Source organism: Phalacrocorax carbo, chromosome 9 (assembly GCF_963921805.1).
Source record: "Phalacrocorax carbo chromosome 9, bPhaCar2.1, whole genome shotgun sequence".
Taxonomy (NCBI): domain Eukaryota; kingdom Metazoa; phylum Chordata; class Aves; order Suliformes; family Phalacrocoracidae; genus Phalacrocorax; species Phalacrocorax carbo.
In genome coordinates, this window is record NC_087521.1 from 10,514,657 (window position 1) to 10,538,377 (window position 23,721).

The 23,721-nt window shown below is 40.3% G+C and overlaps 1 protein-coding gene across 4 annotated transcripts in view; it reads right to left on the minus strand.

Moving 5' to 3' along the window:
• Window positions 1-23,721, minus strand: part of RALGAPA1 (Ral GTPase activating protein catalytic subunit alpha 1) — a 143,036-nt gene that overhangs the window by 112,234 nt on the left and 7,081 nt on the right. For all 4 annotated transcript variants that reach the window (XM_064460276.1, XM_064460275.1, XM_064460274.1 and 1 more), the window contains exons 2-9: window positions 22,100-23,208; window positions 9,574-9,684; window positions 9,124-9,173; window positions 7,553-7,610; window positions 6,789-6,832; window positions 5,632-5,809; window positions 3,791-3,906; window positions 1,694-1,832 (exon numbers count right to left, since the gene is read on the minus strand). In XM_064460276.1, the coding sequence (XP_064316346.1) occupies window positions 1,694-1,832; window positions 3,791-3,906; window positions 5,632-5,809; window positions 6,789-6,832; window positions 7,553-7,610; window positions 9,124-9,173; window positions 9,574-9,684; window positions 22,100-22,205 (802 nt within the window). In that variant the 5' untranslated portion in view covers window positions 22,206-23,208. The remainder of the gene's footprint in view (window positions 1-1,693; window positions 1,833-3,790; window positions 3,907-5,631; window positions 5,810-6,788; window positions 6,833-7,552; window positions 7,611-9,123; window positions 9,174-9,573; window positions 9,685-22,099; window positions 23,209-23,721) is intronic.

Genomic DNA, 23,721 nt, shown 5'->3' on the forward strand with positions numbered 1-23,721 from the left:
GAAGAAAGCCACAACCCAAATACATGTACATGGACTGGCAGAAACTAAGACATTTTCAACAAGCTTCCCTGACAGCTTGATTTAGAATATGAAATTGCATCTGGAGATCACTACCAGTCCTTCTGAGATGCTGAATCAACAGGTAAGAGGAGCGGTGAGGTGTCCATATTATTCAAATAACGAAATGGCAGTTTAAAGTCTGCATACATGGTATTGCTTTGCAAACAAGAGCCTTGAACTTGGCTTACAACCAACATCTGCATGGGTGCATGCAAACCTGAGCTAGCAAAATCAAGATTTGCAAAGTTCTGGTTGAGAATGGCCTAAAAACCTCTGAGCAAAACTCTAGTTAGGTTTGCTTAGCAAACACCTAAAATTCAACTCTCTATATATATTCTAGCACCATCAGCTTTAAAGACTGTGTTAAACCCTCGCTGCCTCTTCCTACTGCAAGCTCTTGACAAAATACAGTTGACACAAACATAAGTAACTTTGCCCTGTTGGAACTATCACAGACTTACAGAATGGCAGGGGTTGGAAGGGACCTCTGGAGATCATCTCATCTACCCACCCTGCTTGAGCAGACACACCTAGACCAGGGGGCACAGGACCAAGTCCAGGTGGGTTTTGAATGTCTCCAGGGAAGGAGACTCCACAACCTCTCTGGACAGCCTGTTCCACTGCTCTGTCACCCTCACAGTAAGGAAGCTTTTTCCTCATATTTAAGTAGAACTTCCTGTGCTCCAGCTTGTGCCCATCGCCCCTTGTCCTGTTGTTGGACACCACTGAAAAAAGTCTGGCCCCATCCTCTTGACACCCACTCTTCAGATATTTTTAAGCACTGATAAGATCCCCCCTCAGTCTTCTCTTCTCCAGGCTGAACAAACCCAGGTCTCTCAGCCTTTCCTCATAAGGGAGATGCTCCAATCCCCTGAACACCTTCAGAGCTCTCCGCTGGACTCTCTTCAGTAGTTCCCTGCCTTTCTTGAACTCGTGAGGCCGTATCTGGAGTACTGCGTGCAGTTCTGGGCTCCCTAGGACGGAGTAGAGGGGGAGGATAACCTCGCTCGATCTGCTGGCCACACTCCTTTTAATGCAGCCCAGGATACCATTGGCCTTCTTGGCCACAAGGGCATATTGCTGGCCCATGGTCAACTTGCTGTCCACCAGCACTCCCTGGTCCTTCTCAGCAGAGCTGCTTTCCAGCAGGTCAACCCCAGCCTGCAGTGGTGTGTGGGGTTGTTCCTCCCCAGGTGCAGGACCTTACAGTTGCTTTTGCTGAATTTCATTATGTTCCCCTCTGAGCAAGCACCATATGATCCAACCACTATGATTATGTGTAGACAAAGCCAATATCCCCCAAAGAACAGCACACTAACACCTTTTATCACAGCAGCAGTAGTTTCTCTTCAGAGCACAACTTAAATCAACAACAGATGTCACATTAAAGAACTGTTTTACAAGAATATTTAATTTACCTGAATCAGGTTAATACAGCAAGATTGACTCTAATGAAAGGGTCAAGTGCCTCCATAAACAGAGAAACCATGAACAGGAACCATAACATGTTTTTTCATAAGAAACACTTTTGGAGAATGTTCTTTATGGGCAACATGACTCAAGCAAAAGATGACTTCGCTATACTCTCTATTAGAGAGAATGTAACGATTTTATCAGCTGTGTTAACACTTACCAAGTATAGGGTTATACAAGCTGGTCTCCTTACAGATGTTTGGGAAAATAGAAGGTAAGTAGTATTTCTTAAAATTTGAGAATAAAAATGAAAATCCCTTTTCCTGGTTTTCCTTGTTCTTCCATTCTAAACTCTTAACCTTAAAAAAGAAGTTGGATAAAGTAAACAAACATCAAGAAGTAGAAGAGAAAGCCCACCAATGAAATATCTTCTTCAAAAGTTATTTCTTTGGAACAAAATCATATGCATTTTAATAAACACTTTTAGAAAGATGGAACAGAAATTAGCTAGGAAACATCAATGAAACAAAGACCGTTCTCTTCCAAAATGTTGCTTCAAAATGAACTCAAACACATCAAATATTGAAGCCAACAGAAATACATCTGCTTTTATGGTCATCTTGCTGAGTCAAGGAGTAAACTCAAATTGATTGTTTTTAATAAAACTGGTTTTATATTTCAAAATGTTTTATAAGAAAAGGACAATCACCCAGGCTACTCTGAACATTCGTTTGACAATTTCTTTTAACACATTTTGACTAACAAGTGTCCATATATCATTATAATAGGTATTTGGATTTATTTGTGCAGTTGGCAATATGAAACAAATCTGTCAACCACAAGCAGCAAAAGATACAACTTTAGATCTGTGTAATTCAACTTTACTTTAACGGATCACAAGTGCTAAGGCTTCCCCATTATGAAATGCTTTCCTACTGAAAAGCATTTTAAGTTCTCCTTTATAATAAACCCAACATGCAGTTTCCACCTTTGTCCTGGAGAATCCATCTGCCTGTCCTAGGCATCTGAAGTACTGGCTAAGACCATGGAAGTGTCAGAGTACAAAGGGAAAGACATCGTGTGCACTTGAGTTGCATACCATGGACTAGATACCCATCCAAGCCTTCATTTTCTGTGCACAGTTCAGCTGCATAATCTGCCTTTTAGGTAGCTTGGGATCCGCAAGATCTTATTACCTGGTGTTCACACAGCAATGCCACTAAGCAAGTGTAGTCTCAGCAGTGCTGCTACTTTCAAGCAGAACCTAATTCATAAGCTTTGTCAGATCTGAAGCATTCTGAATATGTACTGTTTCCCATTGCTTCTCTTTTAAAGAGGTTCACTTGCTCAGCTGTAGCAGTAATCCCAAATTTTCTCTATGCAGTGTACTGTATTACGCCTGAACTTACAAGACTCCCAAAACTGAAGTCCCAGAAAGTACAGTTAAGATACCAAAAGGAGTCATGGAAACCTTCCCTGCAAGATCTGGATAGTAAACATCTTGTTGATCGGGGTGGAGGTGGGGGAGGAGAGGAACCCAAACCAAACCAACAAACCAAACAAAAACACCCCCACAAGCTCTTGCTAGAAAGCCATAATCTCTGCATCACACTCTTAACACCCTGGAGCATTTCTACGAACCAGGGCTTTCCAGTAGCTCAGTGTTTCCATTAAAGAATGGAGAGGCTGTATAGTTAATCTACTGTAACAGCAGAAATTCCAGAAAGATAGCTGGAGAAAAAATATAACCCTAAGCACAGACAACAGCAGTCCCAAGTCTTAACAAACCACTGAGTCTGACATCCTGTTTCTGTTTGGTTTTGTCAGCTAGCCCAAGTATAAACCTAGGAAAAAGGCCAGCAAAAGTTTGGGACTCATTAAGAGCCCGTATCACGAAAATCCAATGCTTTCAGTCAGAAGTTTCCCCTTCATTTGAAAAGCAAAGTCCCTGACCACCACAAAGCCCAGTTGACTCCTCCACTGGTTGAAGGCAACAGGGTGGGGAGGGGGAGATGAAAATGGGAAGGAAGCTGGAATCAACATTGCTGTAAAAGACTGACAAGTCTTGGTTTTATTCCATGCTGCAATCTGATGCCAGACCCTATGGCAACAGACCTGTGAACCTTCACACAGAAGACAAGTGAAGATTTTCTAGGAGAACCTGCTCTTTACAAAGGACACTTGAGGGAAGTACAACGGGGAGGAATGTTTAAAACTTTTATATACATTTGCAGTGCTACTAGTAAATGTCTTCTTGGAATGGACAAACACGTATTATTTGTTTCATATTTGTTTGCTTGAAAACTATAGAACATACCTGAATTACTATGTATTTCAAAAGTGCTTCTAAGAAATAGCTTGTTAAATCTTCTTGTCCTTTATCTCCTGATTGTGGAGGAACAAGTGGAGTGATTTCTTCTATAGTCACTTGAGCTATGTAAAAAAAAAATAGGAAGGAAGAAAAAAGTACACCTAACATTTAGACCATTTCTTCTCATGCATAAATATCTACCAAGTTATGAAAGTAGAAACATACTGGGAAAAGCAGAGACAGTAACAGGCAAAACAATCCACCCACAGATTAATGAAAATTAGGATATTTTGGCTAATAAACCACCATATAACTCATTTCTTTATATACATAAAAATAGAGCAGATAATGACTAAGTTCTCCCTATGCACCTTGGGAATTTACCTGCCAAGACCCAATTTTTCCAAAAGGCATAATCCATTTCATTTGGAATTTATGCAAACAATAGTGTAACATTAGTGTTGCACAAATGCCAAGTTTTTATTCACATCTCTCATGATTTTCTTCATTTAGCAGTTGATCGGTTACATTTGTGTTAAGTTTTACTAGCTCTATCCTTCCTTTGCCTCTACAGTGAGGCTAGTTCAGAGATTATTTTCCTCTTGCTCCTGTAAGCAGGATGTTTGCATTTCACTCTTTGCACTCTGCATTTCTATGCTGCCTACATCCCGTTTAAGATTTGTTCCTTATTTCCCACAGTAGAGACATAACACAATATAACTCCAAAGCAGGGCTTAAAGTATGTGGCAAACTTTTATCTGCAGAGCTATCCTGCCACAAAATTAATCTGCTAAATTTCAGTAAATTTAAACACTGGTCAAGGAGACGCTTTTTGCTTCTACAAGCAATGCTTGTGTCAGCTCTAAAACATTGGGTGGAGGTGGAAAAAAAGGCAACAGCACTTAATGTTCAGAGGAAAAAGTGGTTAGCTTCTTATCCACAATTACATGAATGCACAGTTTGCACTTATAACCCCACCCAATTGCAATTCATTAATAAATGAGCTTAAAATCCTACTAACAGGAATAGTTTGAGTTAGGAGACAAGACGCTCCCCAAAGTAACCAGTATCTGATACTTACTGCTAGAGTGAACACTTGAAAAGCTGTTTTAAGATTCATCTTAAGAGAAAAATGATCCTCACTCTATTGATTACAGTCAAGATAACAATCATCTTTAAAAAAAAAAAACTCATCTAGAAAATATAAAAAAAGCTTATCTCAGAATGCTCAAGCCTTTCTACTGATGCAGACCTTTCTGACCTCAGGTTTTACAATTTACAAGGTCCAGTACTTTTGGAAGATTCTGAGCCACAAGAATACCACAGCTTTAATTGCCTGGTCAAACACAGACACAGCAGGAAGATTAACCATTTGGCTTTACGCGTTGCCCTAACAACCACTCATTCTCTTGAAGGCTATGCCAGAAACTGCTTTGCATAGCTTGCTCCCTAGAGCATGGCCAAAGCCAGTGCAAATGATCAACATAAGCAGAATCTGCCTCTGCAAGTTTGCAGTAGATGCAGCATCGGCTTGTAATTCTTAAAAGTTACATAAAATTGGCCAGTTTATTTTCACCTACTATGTGTTAAGCTAGTATAGCCATATTTAAAAAAAAAAAAAAAAAAAAGAGACAAAACAAAACTAAAAACAACCCACTCTGAAAAACAACAAAAAAAGACAAAGTTACTATTGGAAGAAGACCGGATAAACTGCCAAGAAACTCATCAACAGCTCCATAATCTCCCTGGGTACATATGTATATTAGTTTTTTGTTACTTCCACCTGCCTTTTCTGTGCCAAGAATTGAATTATGTAGAGAATTGAGCAATACCACCAAATTACTTACTTTCTTGAACGTTAAGTGGAGGGTTAATAAGGTTATCTAGTGTTCGGGGGCCATATTCAGACTGTGGTGATGAAAATCCAGGAATCAAGCAGGAAAACATCCATAATTGTTCTTTACTACAGTTATTCTGAAGTGCTTGAAGCCACAAAAGAAAGAGACGTATTCCCTCTCGCCGTATCTTGAAGGAAAAAAAAAAAAAAGGAACAAGTTAGCTTGTCCCAGAACACACAAAAGCATTTCCATTTGTCCTAGAGGGAGAAGGAGAGGGGGAGTGGTAGAAGAGAATTGACAGACAGCATGACCACCAGCAATCAGCAGAGCCAAGCTATCATATCTGCTGCTCCTGCTGAAACACAAGGACAACCCTGGCACCTTTACTGCTGTTTGCCTCACAGAATCTTTTTCAGACAGTTTTCTCTGAAAGAATCGGAAGAAAACCAACATGTCTAGTCACTTGCTTGACTATAGCACTTGCAAGATGCCACATGAATTTTTCAGAAAATAGGAGGGCTATCACAAGATTTCTAAATGTGTTCATGAACTGTTATAACAGAGGGAGATTTTTGCAGCAGAAGGACCTGTTCTACCCTCGTCAGGTCCTTCAAGAAAGGCGATGGAGTCCTAGAGCAGTCCCCTCCTGGCGCTCACACTGGAGAATTTCAGCACCAGCCAAGCCTGCAGTTGGTTTCCAAAGGAGTGGCATGGTTGTTTGCTGCTGTACCAAAGCTACATGTTACACTTGGGTGGCTTTTTTCCCACGGTCAACTGTTATTATGCTATCGACCAATAAGTCTCTCTGGCATAGATAATCTTCTACTTCCAAGACAGCCGGAGCCCCAAAACCACAGCCTGAGCCCCAAAACCAGTTTTGCTGCCCCTAACAATAAATGGTTACAGCTTACTTCTGCTTTAATGCAAAATCCTTCAAGCCATTTGCACAGGCTGCAAATGCCAGTTGCACTAGCTACTCTACATAAACTCATTATTACTGTGAGTAGTTCTACCAAGCTAAAGCTGATTATTTGAAGTCATTCTTTCATGACACACAAGTCATGATCTGGTTCTCACTCCTGTGCTTTTACCATAAAAATTCACCCTTACATTCTTTGTATTTTTAAGTATTTTAGATAAAAGTAGTATGCAAATTTTTTCAATACCTTTAATGAATTTCCAGTGTGAAGAAGCTTCTTTAAAATCAACCCTAAAAAGAAGGAAAACAATATCTATGGTTGGTTGTTCTTTCTTTCTTTATCAAGTAAGATGTAAGAGTTCTCGGTCAGACTTGCTAGTAACTTTTAAACAAGTCCTTGGCAATCTCCAATTTAATCTTGGTGAACTTGATATCCTCAGGCAACTCTCTCAATGCCAGAAGGAAAATAAAAGATCACCTTTCATAGCTTCCTCATAACCCATAACATTTTTCCCCAAGGACTTTTTGGGATGCATACATTAAAAATAAATGATTCTCAAGTCATTAATGTGCATAAGATCAGAATTCCCCATTTACAGATCCAGACCTCACCCCAATTTTGAAATTTATTACTAAGAGAGAAAAAATTACGTTGGACTTAATGATCCTAGAGGTCTTTTCCAACATTAGTAATTCTACAATTCTATTATTCTATAATTACAAAACAACTTTCCACCTGCCCTTCCTCTTTTTCAGCCACTGTTCTACCTTCCATTCCAGATTCCCAGAATTAATTCTATCTAGAAGCACATTCATTACATTGGTGGGGGTTTTTAGGTTTTTTGTTTCCTTTTTGGGTTTTTTGGGTTTTTTTTTCTTCCTCTAGCTTGCAAGAGTTTCAAGACCATAGTCCCCATTATGCCACTTAAAGGCTAAGGAAATGAGTAGCACAAACTACTAATAAAAAATAATATTTTTTAATAAAAGAAAGAAAGAAGAAAATCAACTTACCAATACTATGAAATTGCCATCTCTGATGAATCCTTTCTGGAAGGAGTTGCAAAATTTTCTACAAAAAATAGAACCCAAGGACCTATGTTGCAGATATCACTCTTGGAAGACCAAAGAACACTTTCACAAAGGCCACAGATCAGAAACTGAGGGATTAATTTAGGAAATTTCCACACTGCTTTCCTTGGAAGCATTACTGTCCTTTCAAGATAATTCCATTCCTAAAGCTAAGAAGTCCAAAGGCTCTGACAGACTGTCTGGCAAGTCCTGCATTGGGGACTTCAGATGTTACTGCAGTTTATCTGGCTCCACTGCCTCTCTGTTGGATAATGCTGCTTACAGCATAGGGAGTAGAATGGGATGAGTATCTGTTTCAGTTGCTCTGGTTCACAACAGGTTGTATTAGGTTATTCCACCATTATAGTAGCTTACACTAGGATGCTTAGCTGTCAACTTGCCTGTGTGGCACAAGCAAACATTTGCTTCTGCCTTCTCAGCAAAGGGGTGAAGAGCTACAGCAACACAACAAGGAAAAGACCTGAGGCAAAAATGGTCAAACACCTCTCCAGGTAGACTGGAGAATGATCATCTTCAGATGGTATAGAAACAGAGCACAGTTAGTGACAGAGGCAGTTAAAAATCTATTATGTAGCTCTTCAACATTTATGCTAGATGCATTAGCAACTTGTAAATAACCAGATTTACCAAACGAATTCCTGGCTGTGGCCCTCCAGCAGCCTGTGCAACTGTTTCCAAAGCACAGGTCACCTAATATCTCTTCATGTAGTAACTAGTGAACAAATGAACTAGCTCTCGTTAGATTCACTCTCCTTGCAACAGTTTTAAGCACCAACATACCTTACTAATTAATAAATAAATCTTTAATTTCTATTCAACCATGTGATAAGCATTCACCAACTTTCAATTTTGTGTATTTTAAAAAACCACAATCCTTATTCTATAATCAGAAGCCTTCATCAAAAAGGAAAGACAAAAACTTGACATTCTAGGGTATTTCTGATCTATAGTCTCTGCTCAGAAATGTTCTGATTTCAATAAATTAGTATCCAATTCATCTCAATTAAGTCAATATATGCTTTTGGTAAGGATATTGTGAAATGCTATTTTCAAATAATACATTTTCTTGAAAATAAAAGGGATCTATAAAAACTAACTCTGCAGCAGTAGTCTATTATGAGAAAAATCAGAGAGAACATGCAATCAAAAGGTCAAAAGGTCACAGCTAATAGAGATCACATTTATAAGAATTTCAAAGTGTATAACACATTGCGGGGCAAGGGGGGAAACTACACCACCAAAAAGTAATGAACTATCTGCAGATGCAGAAAACATCTTTTTCCAGTTAAGACATCTTCCTGCAAAACTGCAAGTCAAATTCTTTTTCTTCTCACACAAAGCACATACACTCAACTCTAAGCAAAAGGAAAAAGGAATGCAGTTAAATGTAAAGCATATTTCCAGGCAACTGTAGAATAGCTGCACTGTTGTTATTTAATAGGACTTAATTCAAAGCAAAACACTCATACAGAAATATTCAAAAGTTAGCTTACCTCAAAAATAAAAAGAATAGAATCTAACTCTTCTCTCTGAGACTTGTGACCTATATGCAATTAAAAATAAATAGATATACTTTCATTGTCAAAACAAAACGTAAAGAACAACAAAGATCCTTAGATGTGCAAAAAGTTACAAAATATCTTGTTAAACAGAACAAAATAAGCCTTCAGAACACAAAAAGTATAATGCCTTAAGAACCCACACTTTGCAAAAAGGCAAAACCAGTCAGAGAAGAAACTCTCCTTGCTCGCCTCCACTGCATGCACCTCCAATTGCTCTGTCTGTATTTGCAAAGTTAGTAAGTTAGTGCTTACACATATTTCTGCACAGCTAATGTTGCCATTTGTGACCACAGACACACAGCTTTATTGATAACACCCTGCTTTATTTTATAACAAAAACACAATTACCAAGACAAAAAGCATTCTATCTGAAACACTTACCTTTTTGTTTAAGGCCTACTTCAATAGTCACGAAGTTTTCAAAGAACACATAATATATATGTGAGAAATGTAGGTCGAAAAACTGTTTGAGATCAATTGATTCTGCATTCTCTGAAAAACAGAACAGAACATTGTTTTTATTTCTTTCAAATATTCAGTCAACCACTGCATTCCATTATCAAATTAAGAACTGTAGATCTTTAAAAGAAAAATTATTATAGGTAAAGAAGTTCTTGAAGTTTTCATTCTTGTAAACTGAAGCTAATGAAATTCAATATAGCATGCCATAAGTGCCTAGTGAATTTTAAAACAGGAAGCAGTGTCTTCTTGCATGCTCATTGTTCCCATGACAGTAATGCCTGCAGTCCCCAGCCATGAACCAGAATTCCATGAGGACTAGCACTGTACAGATTAATGTTGTTTTGTTCACTTAATAGAAATAAAGCTAACGATACTGTCCAAACTTTACAACAGAAAGACCATCACTGTCCCCAGCTGTAATTGCTAGACACAACTAAGCTTACTTAAGAAAGTGGAAGAAGGATGGCATGCGAGGACCACCTCCGCTCTGTAAAGAAACAGGTTGGGAGGAAGCAAAGAGCAGCACTGGATTCCCACTGCTGCCTCTTTACTCCCTCCGAGTTTCAACACGCACTTTCCTTTCCAGTCTGGCCCAGTCCTCTGTACTCCTTTGATTGTGTGGTCTCAAGAGATCAGAAGCTGGGACCTCAGGGATATCCTGAGCTGGAAAGATCATTGTGATTGTAGAGGGATGTGCTTTCTTGTGTACCCCAGGAAGGTTTCCAGACTCTCCTCCCACACCCCCTAGGTGGTTTTGTGCAAATCCTCAGTTGAAGAAATACATGCTGATCTACCCAGATTATTTTTACATTGATCGTTTTAATAAATTCTTTCAAGCCTTAGTACTTAGTACCCAGTACTTAGTACTGAACCAAAAGACACTCCCTGTCCTGTTATTTAACTACGTAAGACTTGAGAGACTAGGCAGACAGAACAATAGTATAGAAGCACAGAGGAATAGGGAGACAGTATTTTAAAAAGCAAAACTCTCCCCTTTCAGAATACTGATGTGAAACAAACCAAACAAAAACCCCTCCACAACCAAAAAACGTGAAGAAAGGTGAGGCAAACAAAACCTTTACACCCTTCACCAGCTCCATACACTGAGGTATCATCTTTCACTTTACTGGATCATAGTATTTTTAACACTTTTTAGGATGACATAAATCTTTATCATCTCACATGACTGGATATACAACTGGTAGAGTATAACACACAGAAACAATCAATTGAAAGGATAGCCAAAAGCATGGCATGTTTTCAATTCTATTTCATTATATAGTTCTAGAGGACTGTCATCTCAATTTTATCACAACTCTTGCTATCAAAGTTTCCAATACTTGTTGAATTTTTGCAGCATTCTGTCAACGCCTTGCATAATCAGTGTAGTGGAGCCACAGTGCTCTTGGGGAAGACAGTGCTATATTGACAGCTAAGATCAACTCTCAAATAAAGGCAACTTCACTAGCAATAAACTTAGTGGTGCAGAGAGGCAAGGGTGTGCCTGACCATCTACAGGATTACCAAACCTTCATTTCCGCAAAAACTGTCACACCACTTACAGATCAGCAGCTAAACTGCTGGAGCTTAGAGTTTGAAATATTCAAGCAAGGCCAATAAAAACCAATGCCGCTTTAAACAAACTAGAGCACCATTTTCAGGAGGTCAGGGCAAGTACTCAAGAAACAGAGCTATTGCTTGAGCATAGGCATAACTATTATACCCAGTTCCACTCATGAGGCAGAACCCTAAGCAAGTTCTAGACTATGGACAAGAAAGTGTAGCAAGAGGCAAATTGAAAGGTTTTAAAGACAGGAGGATTAAAAGGGAAAAGAAAGCAATGACTGAGACTTTCAGGAGAAAGGAAGGTGGCAGAAGATAATCTTTAAGCCCATACATTTAACTGCTGTATGGCAATCACACATAGAAAGTAGTGCGATGGTTCACTTGATGCAAAGGAGCAAAAAATACTAGTTCCAAATACTAAAGAGATCGGAAGCAGTTAAACAAGCAGGGTCTCTGCCAGTCAACACACAGGAATGCTGCATTTTTGCAGGCACATTAAGTGTTTCATTTCCCGAAATAGGCCCTCATTCTTTCCCCAGACATGGGTCAACTCTGAAGCAGACAAAAAAAACCAAACATTCTTTAAAGACTCAACACAACAGCTCTTAATTTTTGGAGGAGACACTATTCCTAGATTCTTCAGGAGGCAAACTAAAGGCTTGCCCACATAACTAGCTGAACAGCGACTCTTTTTACCCCACAATTACTGTGTGACGCTTGCAAGCATACAGCTGGCACCGTGGTAAGGTGTTCTGCCGTTCCGAGTTCGGGGGTGGAATGGGTGGGATTTCAGAGGGTGGTCTTATATTTATTTATTTTGTATTTATTTATTTAAGAACAATGCAGTGCCAACCACCTCAGAAAAGACTCAAGAGGAGCACTGGTAGACCTGCATGTATTATTATCATCATTAACAACCAATTAACACTAAAAGCATACCTTCAGAATACAGCTATAGCTTGCAAGAGTAGGATTAAAGTAAAAAATTCCTTGACTTTGCAACTTTTCTAGTAAATGCATTTCATCCTGACTTCATCCTGATTTCTTCCCAAGATCACACTTGATAGCATAATCATCAGCAAGATTTTGGAATTCAAACCAAACACTTAACAACAACTGAATTCTTGCAATAAGTTCTTTCGCTTCAGATGGAAGAAAATAAAAATATAACATTTTATTTAATGGGAATTTTGTCCTGGCATTACCTGAAAATAATACTTTTTTAAAAACCCACAATTTATTTCTGTTAATGTGGAAAAACATCCTTCCTTCTAAGTGGATGAAAGCACACTTGTGCATCTGATAGGTTTGCCACCTAGAGCAGAAAAGAACGTCTGCTCATCAATGAAGGACACCTATAGTGATTCAGTAAGCTGCTGGTCCAGAAATATGGAAACTTACATTGGTCAAGAAGTTTGGAACTCATTATGCATACCCTGATTAAGAACTATGCCAAGAAGGAAGATGGGGGTACAAAAAGCAGATCCAGCATGGAAATAATAACGTAGAACTTACAAGAGTTTGATCTGGAAACCATCTAGTCTGGCCACATGCATACATCATTCCATTTCATAGCTACCTCTATAGTGAGCACAATCCACACAATTTATACATGCATGGAAAGACTATTGCTTTCCTTGACCACTTTAACATGAGAACTTCCAGCTACAAAGTGTTGTTATAGCCTTCGTCATTAATTAAGGGTCTCACATCTTTTTCCTGCTGAAAATGTCTCTAAAACATTCAGTTCACCTTTATCCTTGTGACCAACTGAAGATACAGCTTTTCAGTTCTCTCATCTTAAACCATTTCCTCCACACTAGGTCACTGTCTCTTCTGTACGCGCTCCCAAAGTATAATAAATGCTGCATGCAGAGGTAAAATTCATTTCCTCCACAAGGAGCATACGTACGTCCTCTTCACACAGCCTTGAACTGGGAATTTGCAGGAAGTTACTTGTCTGCTTTGGTTACTTATTCTTTTCTGCCTTTTTAAGAGGAGAGACAGAGCCTTGTTTTTACATTAAGTGGGATTACACACAGAAACATAATTTCCCCCCTAATTTCATTTATTTATTTATAAACAACAGAACTTTGTATTCTCCTACCACAGATTCATGTAACTAACACAAATTAATGTATTCCTTGTGTTCTTGGTACTTATGCTGAGATTGGGAGGAGGGAAGGACTCAGAAATAGATCTGGCACCATATAAAATATTTAGAAAAGTTTCTCAGAATGGGAGATGGAGAAGTTATTGGATCATTACTGTATTCCAACAACGTGAAAACTAAAGCTTGCACTGTACAAAGCACAGTTCCAGTACATTAAAATCCAGATTTCCAGCATCATTTATGGAAGCTGTTTTCCAAGAAAATGTAGCTCTCTTCATGCTTCACACGAGAAACATGGATCTTAGCTGATTTTTTTCCTTAAAAATTGGTATAAATCTGATCTCTGCATTAACTCTGTTCAGTAGTGCTTTTTGTTTGGTTTTTTTTGTTGTTTTTTTTCTTTTTTAAGGCAAAAGTTACATTTAAGCACAAAGAGAGACTGTACAGTTCCTCTGTCCTTTTCTTCCTCCCACAAAACTTTTCTAAAAGTAACTTTAGTTTTTTCTAGGTTCAGCATTAAGAAGGTAAGCTACCTTTTCTGGTTTAGGTTTTAGAAGTTGTATTCAGCTTACGAATTTCTGTTTTATTTTGATGCATGAAACAGAACTGAACTAAAAATGGAAGACTAGTTATCTAAGCTATTTGTATGACCCTCACTACAAGAGCATTCAAGTACCAGATCAAGTGGAATTCGTATTTCCATTACACTCACTGAAATTTGGAAGTTCTACTATTACCCACCTTATAGACTGGAGCTGTAGCAAAAAAGGACTGAAGAAAAACAGAACAAAAACAAAAACCAAACCCCACAACACAATCAAAACAAAAAAACCTCCACCTCTTCTACCAACTTCTGTGCTTACACATGACTCTCCTTTTAGGAACTCTCCTATATTTTCAAACGGCCAACTCTTTTGAAGGTCAATTGTTTAAAACTGTCTGAAAGATTACATTCTTTTCAAGTATCTCAGTAAGATATTCAAGACTTAAGTGTTCACAGTGGTAACTGCAGGAAGGGAAGATTCCAGGCCAAAATTTCTTGCAGAAAATTTGTTCTGCCACGGAATGTTCTGCCACTCTCTGCCTCAGAGTAAATGCATTTGCTCCAATGCTTTTATTATGGTTCAATTATCAGCACATCCCTTTTTAACCAGGAATAACTTGCATCCACAAAAGTATTTCAATAAAAATGTAACCCTTTAATATTAGGCATTAGAAGGAGGATACTATTTGAACAGCATATCATACTTAGAATTACAATGCAGAAGTACCTCAAGAGAGCTTAAAAAAATTACTTTGTCAAATGTAAAACATGAACCAGAAAAAGCAATCAGATTTTTACTGTATATTTAAACTTGTAAGGGAATCACCTGAGCCAGATTCTGCAAAACTTACAAGTTTACATGTACAACACCCCAATCCCCTGTAGGAAGAGGATCTCAATGGGCTTTAACTTATACTATACACAATTTGCCATCCCTGTTTATTTTGTTTTCTACAGATTACCCTATAAAATATTACAAACTAATCCACAACATCTGTTACATATTTATAAATTATGTGAGTTAGCAAGGGAAATGCGTCTATCCTATTTAGATGATAGCCTGCTGTATGAAATTAAAATACACAGGAGAAAACTTTAAAGGTAAACAATCAAAATAGTGAACTTAAAACTGAAAAAAACCCACACACAGATCTTAGGTATGTATTAACTTTTCTGAAGAGAACATTAACATTCACGAAGTCACACAAATCATCACAGAAAATTACCATAGCATTTAACAGAATAGTCTACATCATTACAGATCAAGTTGTAGTTAATTTTACATTCAATTTTAAGCATTTCAGAATCTAATAGTATGTTCATACATGAAATTGTTACAGCACTTATTATAAAGAAAACATTACCCTGTCTCATTCCGAGACTTACTTGCTTTTAAGTCACTTTCCCTCATCCTTATGCAAAAATAAAATACCAGTGACAACTGCAGCAAACAATGACCTGGAAGATGGCCAGACTTCCAGTTCTATTTCTGTAAAGCAGAGGCCGGCTTATACACTGAAGCATTCAGTATCAATTCATAACAAGTTGACGCCATTAAAAAGCAAGAGCTTTCCAAGTGTCCTCAATTTCAGTTACCATACAAGCAAAATGGCCAACAGAACTTACTCGTTCTTAATTCTCCAAGCTGAAGAATTTAACAGCTGCTTTACAGCAAAACAGTAAAGTGGTTCAGTTACATACAGACAGTCTCTTGAATAGAAAAGCATGTCATTTACAAAGGTTAAGTGGAAAGCCTCCAAAACTAACTGGTGGATCTGGCTTAGTTAACAGACTGTCAAAGTGAAAGAGGCCTGATAACAAACCGCAATGCTTCAAATAGTAACCTACAAATGCAAATCTATTAAACAAGGGCTTCACCTTAGCCCATACTGTTTCTGATCACTAACAGCTATTTAGCAATAACAATTCAATTTTTTAAAAAGGTAATCTTGTCAAAGAAAATATTCTTGAGGTTTTTGGTACTGAAAAAGGAACACACCCCAAGAAGTCTTTTAATGGACTTCTATTTTGCATCAGACAAGTCTGAACTCCTGATTGACACCATCTTTTAGATACAAACATACAAGAAAAAAATAATCACGAATTAACAACCAGGTTAACAGCACCAATGAACATCATCTACACACAATCCATTACAGAATTCAACACCAGTGCTCTACTGGAACGACCAGAAGCAGCTGACAGCTCTCCAGGCTAATTCTTTCAGGTTGCTTGCAGACTCCAGAAGAGTTATGCTAGTAAACTTTTAAGAAACACTTCCATAACAACTCATGCACGTTCCAGAACTTAAACTTTTATTTGAACAACTTCAAACACTTCCATAGTGATGTACTTATTTTCATTCCGAACTGGCCCAAGCTAAACCCACACAGGCCTTTCCTCAGCATCCCAGTGGTCAGAGCTGCCCCTTTGTCTAGCCTGGGGCTTTGATCCGACTCCAGCCGTTACCCTTGCAAGCCAGCAGCACTGGCCACTGCTGCTCTCTGCAAGCTGAGCGTAACCTCAGCCAAAATCCTGAAGCAAAGCAGTTCTTCCCCCTTTTCTTCTGGCCAAAACAGAACAGAATGGGTTCAGGGTTAAGTCAAGGCTGACATGACATCAAGTTTAATTTCTTAAACTGCACTAAACCCACAGCCAAATCCATGAATTACAGTGACGGCATGGCCTCTGCAGTTAGAATTACCAGGAAAGAAAAAAACCCCAAACCTACAACTCTTGCCAAAAATAATATAGCTTTGCACATCCACAGAAACTTCTGGAACAGTTATCTCCAAAGAAAATTCCAGGCAGCTACTTTTGCTGTAGCTTCTCACTCGCCTCTCACTCCAACGACTATAAAACGTTTTTCATTTATTATATGATATTTCATATTATATTTTTCATTTATATATGATATTGTAATGAGCGATGTTCATGATGTGCAACACCAATGAATGCCATCCAGCTGAAGCATTAGGGCTGACAGCCAGTCAAATAGATTTCTTAAATTAAAATCCCTTTAGACAAATGCAATCTCCCTTTAGATATATTGTTTAATATATCAGAATGGATGTTCAATGCAGCCTGTTTCATTCTGTCCAGCATAGCTTGACTTTTCCCTTTCAGAGATCACTTACATTAGATGTCAAGCGCTAACCAACCACCAAGAATAACAAAACAAAATAATGAAAAAACAGCCCCATGCAGAAATACTCTGTTCTCTTAGCATTGCATTTTGCAAGCATTCTCTCCATAGTCCCAGAGATACAAGCAGCGTATTTTTAAGATGTCAGATGCAAACAAAATAATTTATGAGGAACGATATATTCATTTTTCCTTTACTCTGGATTAACAGATTACAGATCTGTAACTCCCACTCTACAAAAAAAAAATGAAGGAAAAAAATTCTGTTAAGAATTCAGCCCTAAAAGTAAATCTTAAACCAAGTATATTCAACTTGCTTGCACATAGCAAGATTACACAGAAATCATTAAATATTTAGGGGTGTTATCGCTTTTTTTTTTTTAAATATATTTACACATTCTGACTGAAACTACAAATTCAACAGTTAGCAGCGACATATTTGATATCAAAATGAAAACAAAACAAGAAGTCAACATCATTAAGGTATGACATTATGAAAGGTCACATATCTATTATTTACAGATTTCTCAAAGCACTGTATTAACAAAAGGACAAATCAAGCATGATTTGATGCTTGAAGGATTACTAGAACCAACTTTTGTGAACTACCATTTTAAAACCACAGAATTTCAGTTTGATTTTGAAGTCTGATTAAACAGTGCAACCCTGATTATAAGAACAATGCAATATTATTTCCATGTTATTTCTTAACGATCCTAAAAATTGCAGTTAGCTGCTAATTCACTGGAGACTGCTTAAAAATATTTTTTCCTGGGAAATCACAGGCCTCATTCTGCAGGCAATACCTAATTCCATAAGGTACACTATGTGCCTCCACTTCTATCTGCTAGAGAAGTCTGTGATCACACCTCCACTAACTGCAGCTAGCAGCCTTCGTTACAGCAGGGCCTTGCTTCTGACAAGGCTGAGCCACTGCCATACCAACCGCAAGGGAATCCCATTAGACCTTCCCATTCACTGTTGATATGCTCTAACCACTGCAGTAGCTCACAGTAAACAGAACTGTTTCAACTTTTCCTGCATATAGAGACAAGACAGAATACTTTCACGAAAAGTCACTTACTGACCAAGATCGCATTAGGGAACTGTATGAGACTTAAAGTTACTTCCCAGAACTAGGAAGGAGAAAAAAAACAAGGAGGGTGGTGGGGAACACTTCCCTACGGCAGGAAACTAATACACCTCAAAAAAAATCAAATCTCTTAAAGCAGATAGTTCCAGTTGTTTCAAGAAAAATACTGCAGCAGGAAAACAATGAAAAGAAGATATCCTTTACTCACAGACTGGTATGTCCCAGGATATAAAACTTCAATCTCTTTCCGATTTTTCTTAGTAATAATATTTATTACTACTTGGAGGCTTCCTAAAGGCTTTAACCTCTATTTAAAAAACCTTATGCCCGTGATATGCATAAATTGGTCACGTATTATATTTACTTTAACAAATAATTTAGTCAATTCTGAATTAGTCACCTGAATTTCTCTGAATTTTCCTCAGTTCCTGAATTATGAAAAAGGCTGAATAGAGCCATACTGAAGCAGAACACAGAACCAGCCAGAGACAGGGCACTGTCACTGTCCGAGGGAAGCGCCAAAGAGCAGTTATCTATGAAAGAGTTTCAGAAAAAAAATTATAAATGCATTTGCCTGGGTATGCCTATAACAGATATTTAGTCTAGCACTCAGGAACTTCCCAAGCCAAAAACCTTTTACTGTAAATTCAAAATCAGTAGGCCTTAACAGACATTATTTCCTAGTCTTTTTCATATATGTTTATATATTTTTCACCATCCGCCCCTAGAGAAAGGGATTCCAAAGCTTTCAATGTCTTTTCACATTAAAGTTTTACTCTCATCTGAGTCATTCCCATCTCTAAATCTTCTGTACGCTGACTACAGCAATTAGACTATTAAAGCTGCAATGATATTTGGTGTAATTGCACACCACTGTTTTAGAAAGACACAAGATTTTCTAATATTCTTTATGCAGTCAGGCTAATTTTTTACTAACTTTAAACTGATTTGTCATCAACGACAAGATACTTTTTCCTGAAAAGATACAACTCTCTGCATTCTAAGTTATCTTGTAAAAGGCATTTAAATAATTCCATCTGAAGTACACTACTTTTAATTTGTTAAAAATAAATGTCACCTGCCTTTTTCTTATCCATTCACTTGGCTTCATATTAGGTCCCCTGAAACTGTTCAGTCTCTTCTGGTCTTTACTAACAACCACATCATACTATTTAAATATTTTTAGATTAAGCCAGACTTGCACCATTGCCCTGCAGGATCCAACTGTCAATCTTTCACCATAACAATTTTTTTTAGATTTCTCCTCTTTGGCTAATAGACTACCAGAAGTCTGTAATTCACAAGCACTCTGCCTCTTTTTGTGACTATTCCATTATTTTAGCTTACTAGAGAACTGCTGCTTTGGATGCTTTGATAAAATAGAGGGAAAACAAACTAGCACTCCTTTTCCTCCCCTCCAGTCCTAACCACGAATCCAACGCCATGCTTCAGTTTATCATTTCTGAACCAAAGACTAAAAAGTGCAGCAAAAAAAAGTAACTCTGGTTCAATACACCTTGCAGGACTACTGAAAGGATTTTAAGTTTAAGAACAAGAAAAAATTCTCTCCTTTTCCTGGATGCGAAGTAACAGAGAATTCTCTTCCTGATAGGCTTTTAGCCTCCAACATGCACGACCTAAGAGTGATAAACAAGACAACTTTTCATTCATAAGGATGCTGAAGAGGGCTGAACTGAGACTTCCTCCCTTCTACCCTAGGATACTCCCCTGCCAATAGTTAGCTTGGCTCCCCTGAGCACATGGAAACATGCCCATTACTATGCTGGGGGAGCTGCCACTGAAGAGAAAATGCAGCACTACATTGCTCAAGCTGCAGGACAGTGCCTGCTTGCAAAGCCACCTCAGGCAGCAGTCTAGCTCATGTGACCACATTATTTTTTTAACCTGGTCCTGCAGACTAGTCAAAGAAAGAACTGGAGAAGAAAGGGCATAGAACTTACACTTTGAAAGCCAGTTTAGGGGGCAGAGAAATTTAAGGAATAAGGCAAGGAGGTGATGACAGAAGACAGATCTCAAATAATCTGCTATATACTTCTCTCGCACTACAGTAGGAATATGTACAGAAATACCCTATCCCCCATGCCCCAAAAAAAGACCTTGTTTTTGTACCTCATGCATCTATCTACACGACAAAATCTTGTAGATGCATCCAAGACAGACAAGCTGAAGAGTACTGTTACACCCTTCCCTACTTACAGAGTCATACGCTGTATTCTCCCAAACTTGTAGAAAAAGGGTATGTGGGAGCTGTGCTTCGATGGCAGAGACAAACGAACGTGCGAGGGGTGAGAAGGGGAATGGCCATCACATGAAAACATGCCCCAGCAGATTTAGTCTGTCCTCCAGCCAGTAAGCAGAAACCTTAGATTAGATAAAGAGCATCCGCTTGACACAGTTTATGGCTTCCATCTTACAGCATGCGTCCAAGTATTAACAAAGCTGAAGGAAAATCTTGTAAAGAAAAGAGAAGCAACAGAAATATCAAATCTAGAACAGACCAGATCAAAATCACAGATTGTTTTGCAGACTAAAGCAAAACTAGAAATACTCAACATACTGTAGCCAGGAAGCCTAAATTCAGGGAGTTACTTAGTTTCTTTATAATGCTCTTTCCTCTTAAATTTCATCTGATGAAATAGCTAAAATAAATAGAAAGCAATATAAAGCAAGCCACAACAGGCTCAGTACAGCTAATTAAGAAGAGTGGTAACATTCTAAGTGAGGCAAGAGGATACAGTAGATTCCTGAAGTTTCTTGGATAGCTAGGTACCCAACTATTCTCCATTTCAAAAGTCTAAATAACTATTATGTTGCAGAAAATAAGTCATGCAGCAGCAGATGCTGCCATACGGGAACACCTGTTCCTTCAAACACAGTACAAAACAAAAAAAGGGAGCAATGACCATTTCCATTTGAAAGAAAAGAATCCAGCTTTGGAGGCCAAGGACAAGGTACTTAAATACCCTCAGACTGTGGGCAGAACCCGAAATAATCCATTCAGTACTCTGTGCTAAATACAGATTGCAGTTGCCCTTGACCCAGCCCTGCTCACGTGCTGATAAACTGTCAGAAGCAACACATGCATTTACAGAACTGAAGCGCCCAAAAGGCGCTCCGGAGCAAACTTTGTTTTTTCAAGGACAGTTTGATGACAATGACTTAGATTTTTACAAACACATCCAACTGACAGATATTTTGGAATAGTTAACTCTGGAGCTTTTTCCACTGTGTTTTCATTAGTCAATTATCCCGTGTAATTACAATTTCTAATTCACTGGTCAGGTTAAACAGCTGCTCACATGGAACTGTGGCAGTACTTGAGTGCTTATGATCCCTCCTTGACCAACTGTTTGGTCACCAAACACCAACGGTGTTTTCACACTAGCTGTATGAACGTTCATCTACATCTACTCTGGTGAGCACTTATCGTTGTAGCTCTTACCTTGAAAACATACACGAACATAAGCTGTTACTGTAAGCGTTTAGGGGAAATGGATTCGGGAGTCACAGGCACCATTAGCGCGCACCAGCCACTTCTTTTCAAGCGTACCGACTTCCCAGCATTTATGTAGCTCTAGAGAGTAATTCGCGGGGAAGCACACCAGCTTTCCGCCCCCATCCACAGCTGCCAAACGGATTCCACCTTCAAGGGCGGTGTAAAGGTACGTGTCTCGGTACGGCAGCGGGGAGCGGGGCGGCCCGGCTGCCCCCGGCCCACCGCGTGTGCCTCGCCGCCGCCGGCCCCGCGATGCCGGGCGGCGGGCCCTCCCTGCGGCCGCCCTGCCGAGGCGACGCCCGGCCGGGCGAGGATGGGCCGGGCGGACTCTCCCGCCCCGGCGCCCGGCCGGTCCCGCTGAAGTTCCCGGTCCTTCCTACGCCGGGGCTCGGGGCCGGCGGCCCCACGCACCCCGGGCCGCGCCCCCCGCGCCGATCCCCCCCCTCCCTCCTCGGCCGGCCGCCTCACCGATGAGGACGCGCAGGTGCTTGAGGCGGGTGAGCGGGTCCTTGCGGGTGTCCAGCACCTTCTGCGTGGATTTCCGCACGTCCCCGTGCGGCTTCTTGGAGAACATCCCGCTGGGCCCGGCCCCGGCGCCGCGCTCCAGAGGCGGACAGCGGCCTCCAGATCCGCCCGCACCGGGGCCCCTACATAGCCAGCGGCGGCGGCAGCGCCGCCTCCTCCTCCTGCCTCCGACGCGGCGGGGGTGGCGGGGCGCGGCGCCAACTCCCCGCGGGCCCGGGGGGGGGGGGGGGGGGGGAGGCGGCCGGGCCGGGCCGGGCCTGGCCTAGACTCCCCCTTCCTCCTTCCCTCACTCTCTTCTCGCTGCTTCACGACAGCCGTCAGGTGCGACCCCAGGCGTCCCTATGGCAACCGCACCGTGACGTCACGGCCGCGTTCCCCAGCGCACCTCCGAGGCGCGGCCGGCGGATGGACGGACAGACGGACGGGTCTCTTCCCTCCCGCTCGCTGTCCCGGGAGCTGCCTCTGCCCGGGGCCTTCAGGGGTCTCCTCACCAGCGGAGCGGGACAGTTGGAGAGTCGCTGCAGGACCCTCTGTGCAACTCGGCACCAGCAACTGGTGCAAGAAACTGTACTTATGAGTAAAATATAAAGTCATCCCATTCTACAGCTACTTTTGGCTATACAGAGGCACTGAAGTGTAGTGAGGCAAAGGGGGAATCCCATGGGGAATAAGGAAATAAAATCCAGGCGGGACCATATTTGCCCAGGCAGTGACTCCAAACCTTTACTCACGCCTCGGTTGTGCAACGTGCAACAATGTGTCTCGCAGTTCCTCTTTCCACACCGGTCCTCAAAGTGCTGCAACTCCTCACCCCGAGCTCCTGCCCAGAGTCGCGTCTTCCCAGTTTCACTGCCTATGCCTATGGCTGCAGCGCTGGCGTCAAGACTGAACCATCAGGCCTGCCTTCATCCGGCGCGATGGTCTGTGTGTCCTCATTTCTTCTGCTCTGCACCCCACAGGACGGTCTTGCCCATGGTGCTCCTACAGCAAAGCCAGAAACAGGCTCCAGAGCCCGCATTTCTCCCGGTCCCACACATGACCTCACCAGATGCCTGCAACAAGAACCAGGGATAAGTATGAGCTGCGGTGTTGACTCTGCTGCTGAGGGCTGAGAGTTTGTAATATGGAAAAAGCCCAGTTTCTCCTAAAAGCCTGACATTGGTTTACAATAATGAAATTTAGGAAATAGAGAGTTCTTGGACTTTTCAAGAGCCATCTGCTGTTGTGTCATTGAAGACTCATGATTTCCAGTGTCTCTTTACTTGGACATCTTTAAATAGTCACTGGTGCTCAGTTTTGTGTTGAGGAAACCCAGTTCCCTCAGTGCAGGGTCTGATAACAACAGCTGAAGTTTTTAGTATGGGCAGTATTTAACTATTTCAGACGTTATAAAATCGTAAGAGTTGGCAACATTTACATACCTGCTACATAAATAACATAGCCTGAGCATTCAAAGACATGACCAATAACAGTCAATGTCAGAATCATCAGGGCAGTGGGATTTAGTCAGGAGGGAGTCAGTGAGGGAGTGAATATCATCTGCCTACCTATGTGGTCTGCCCCAA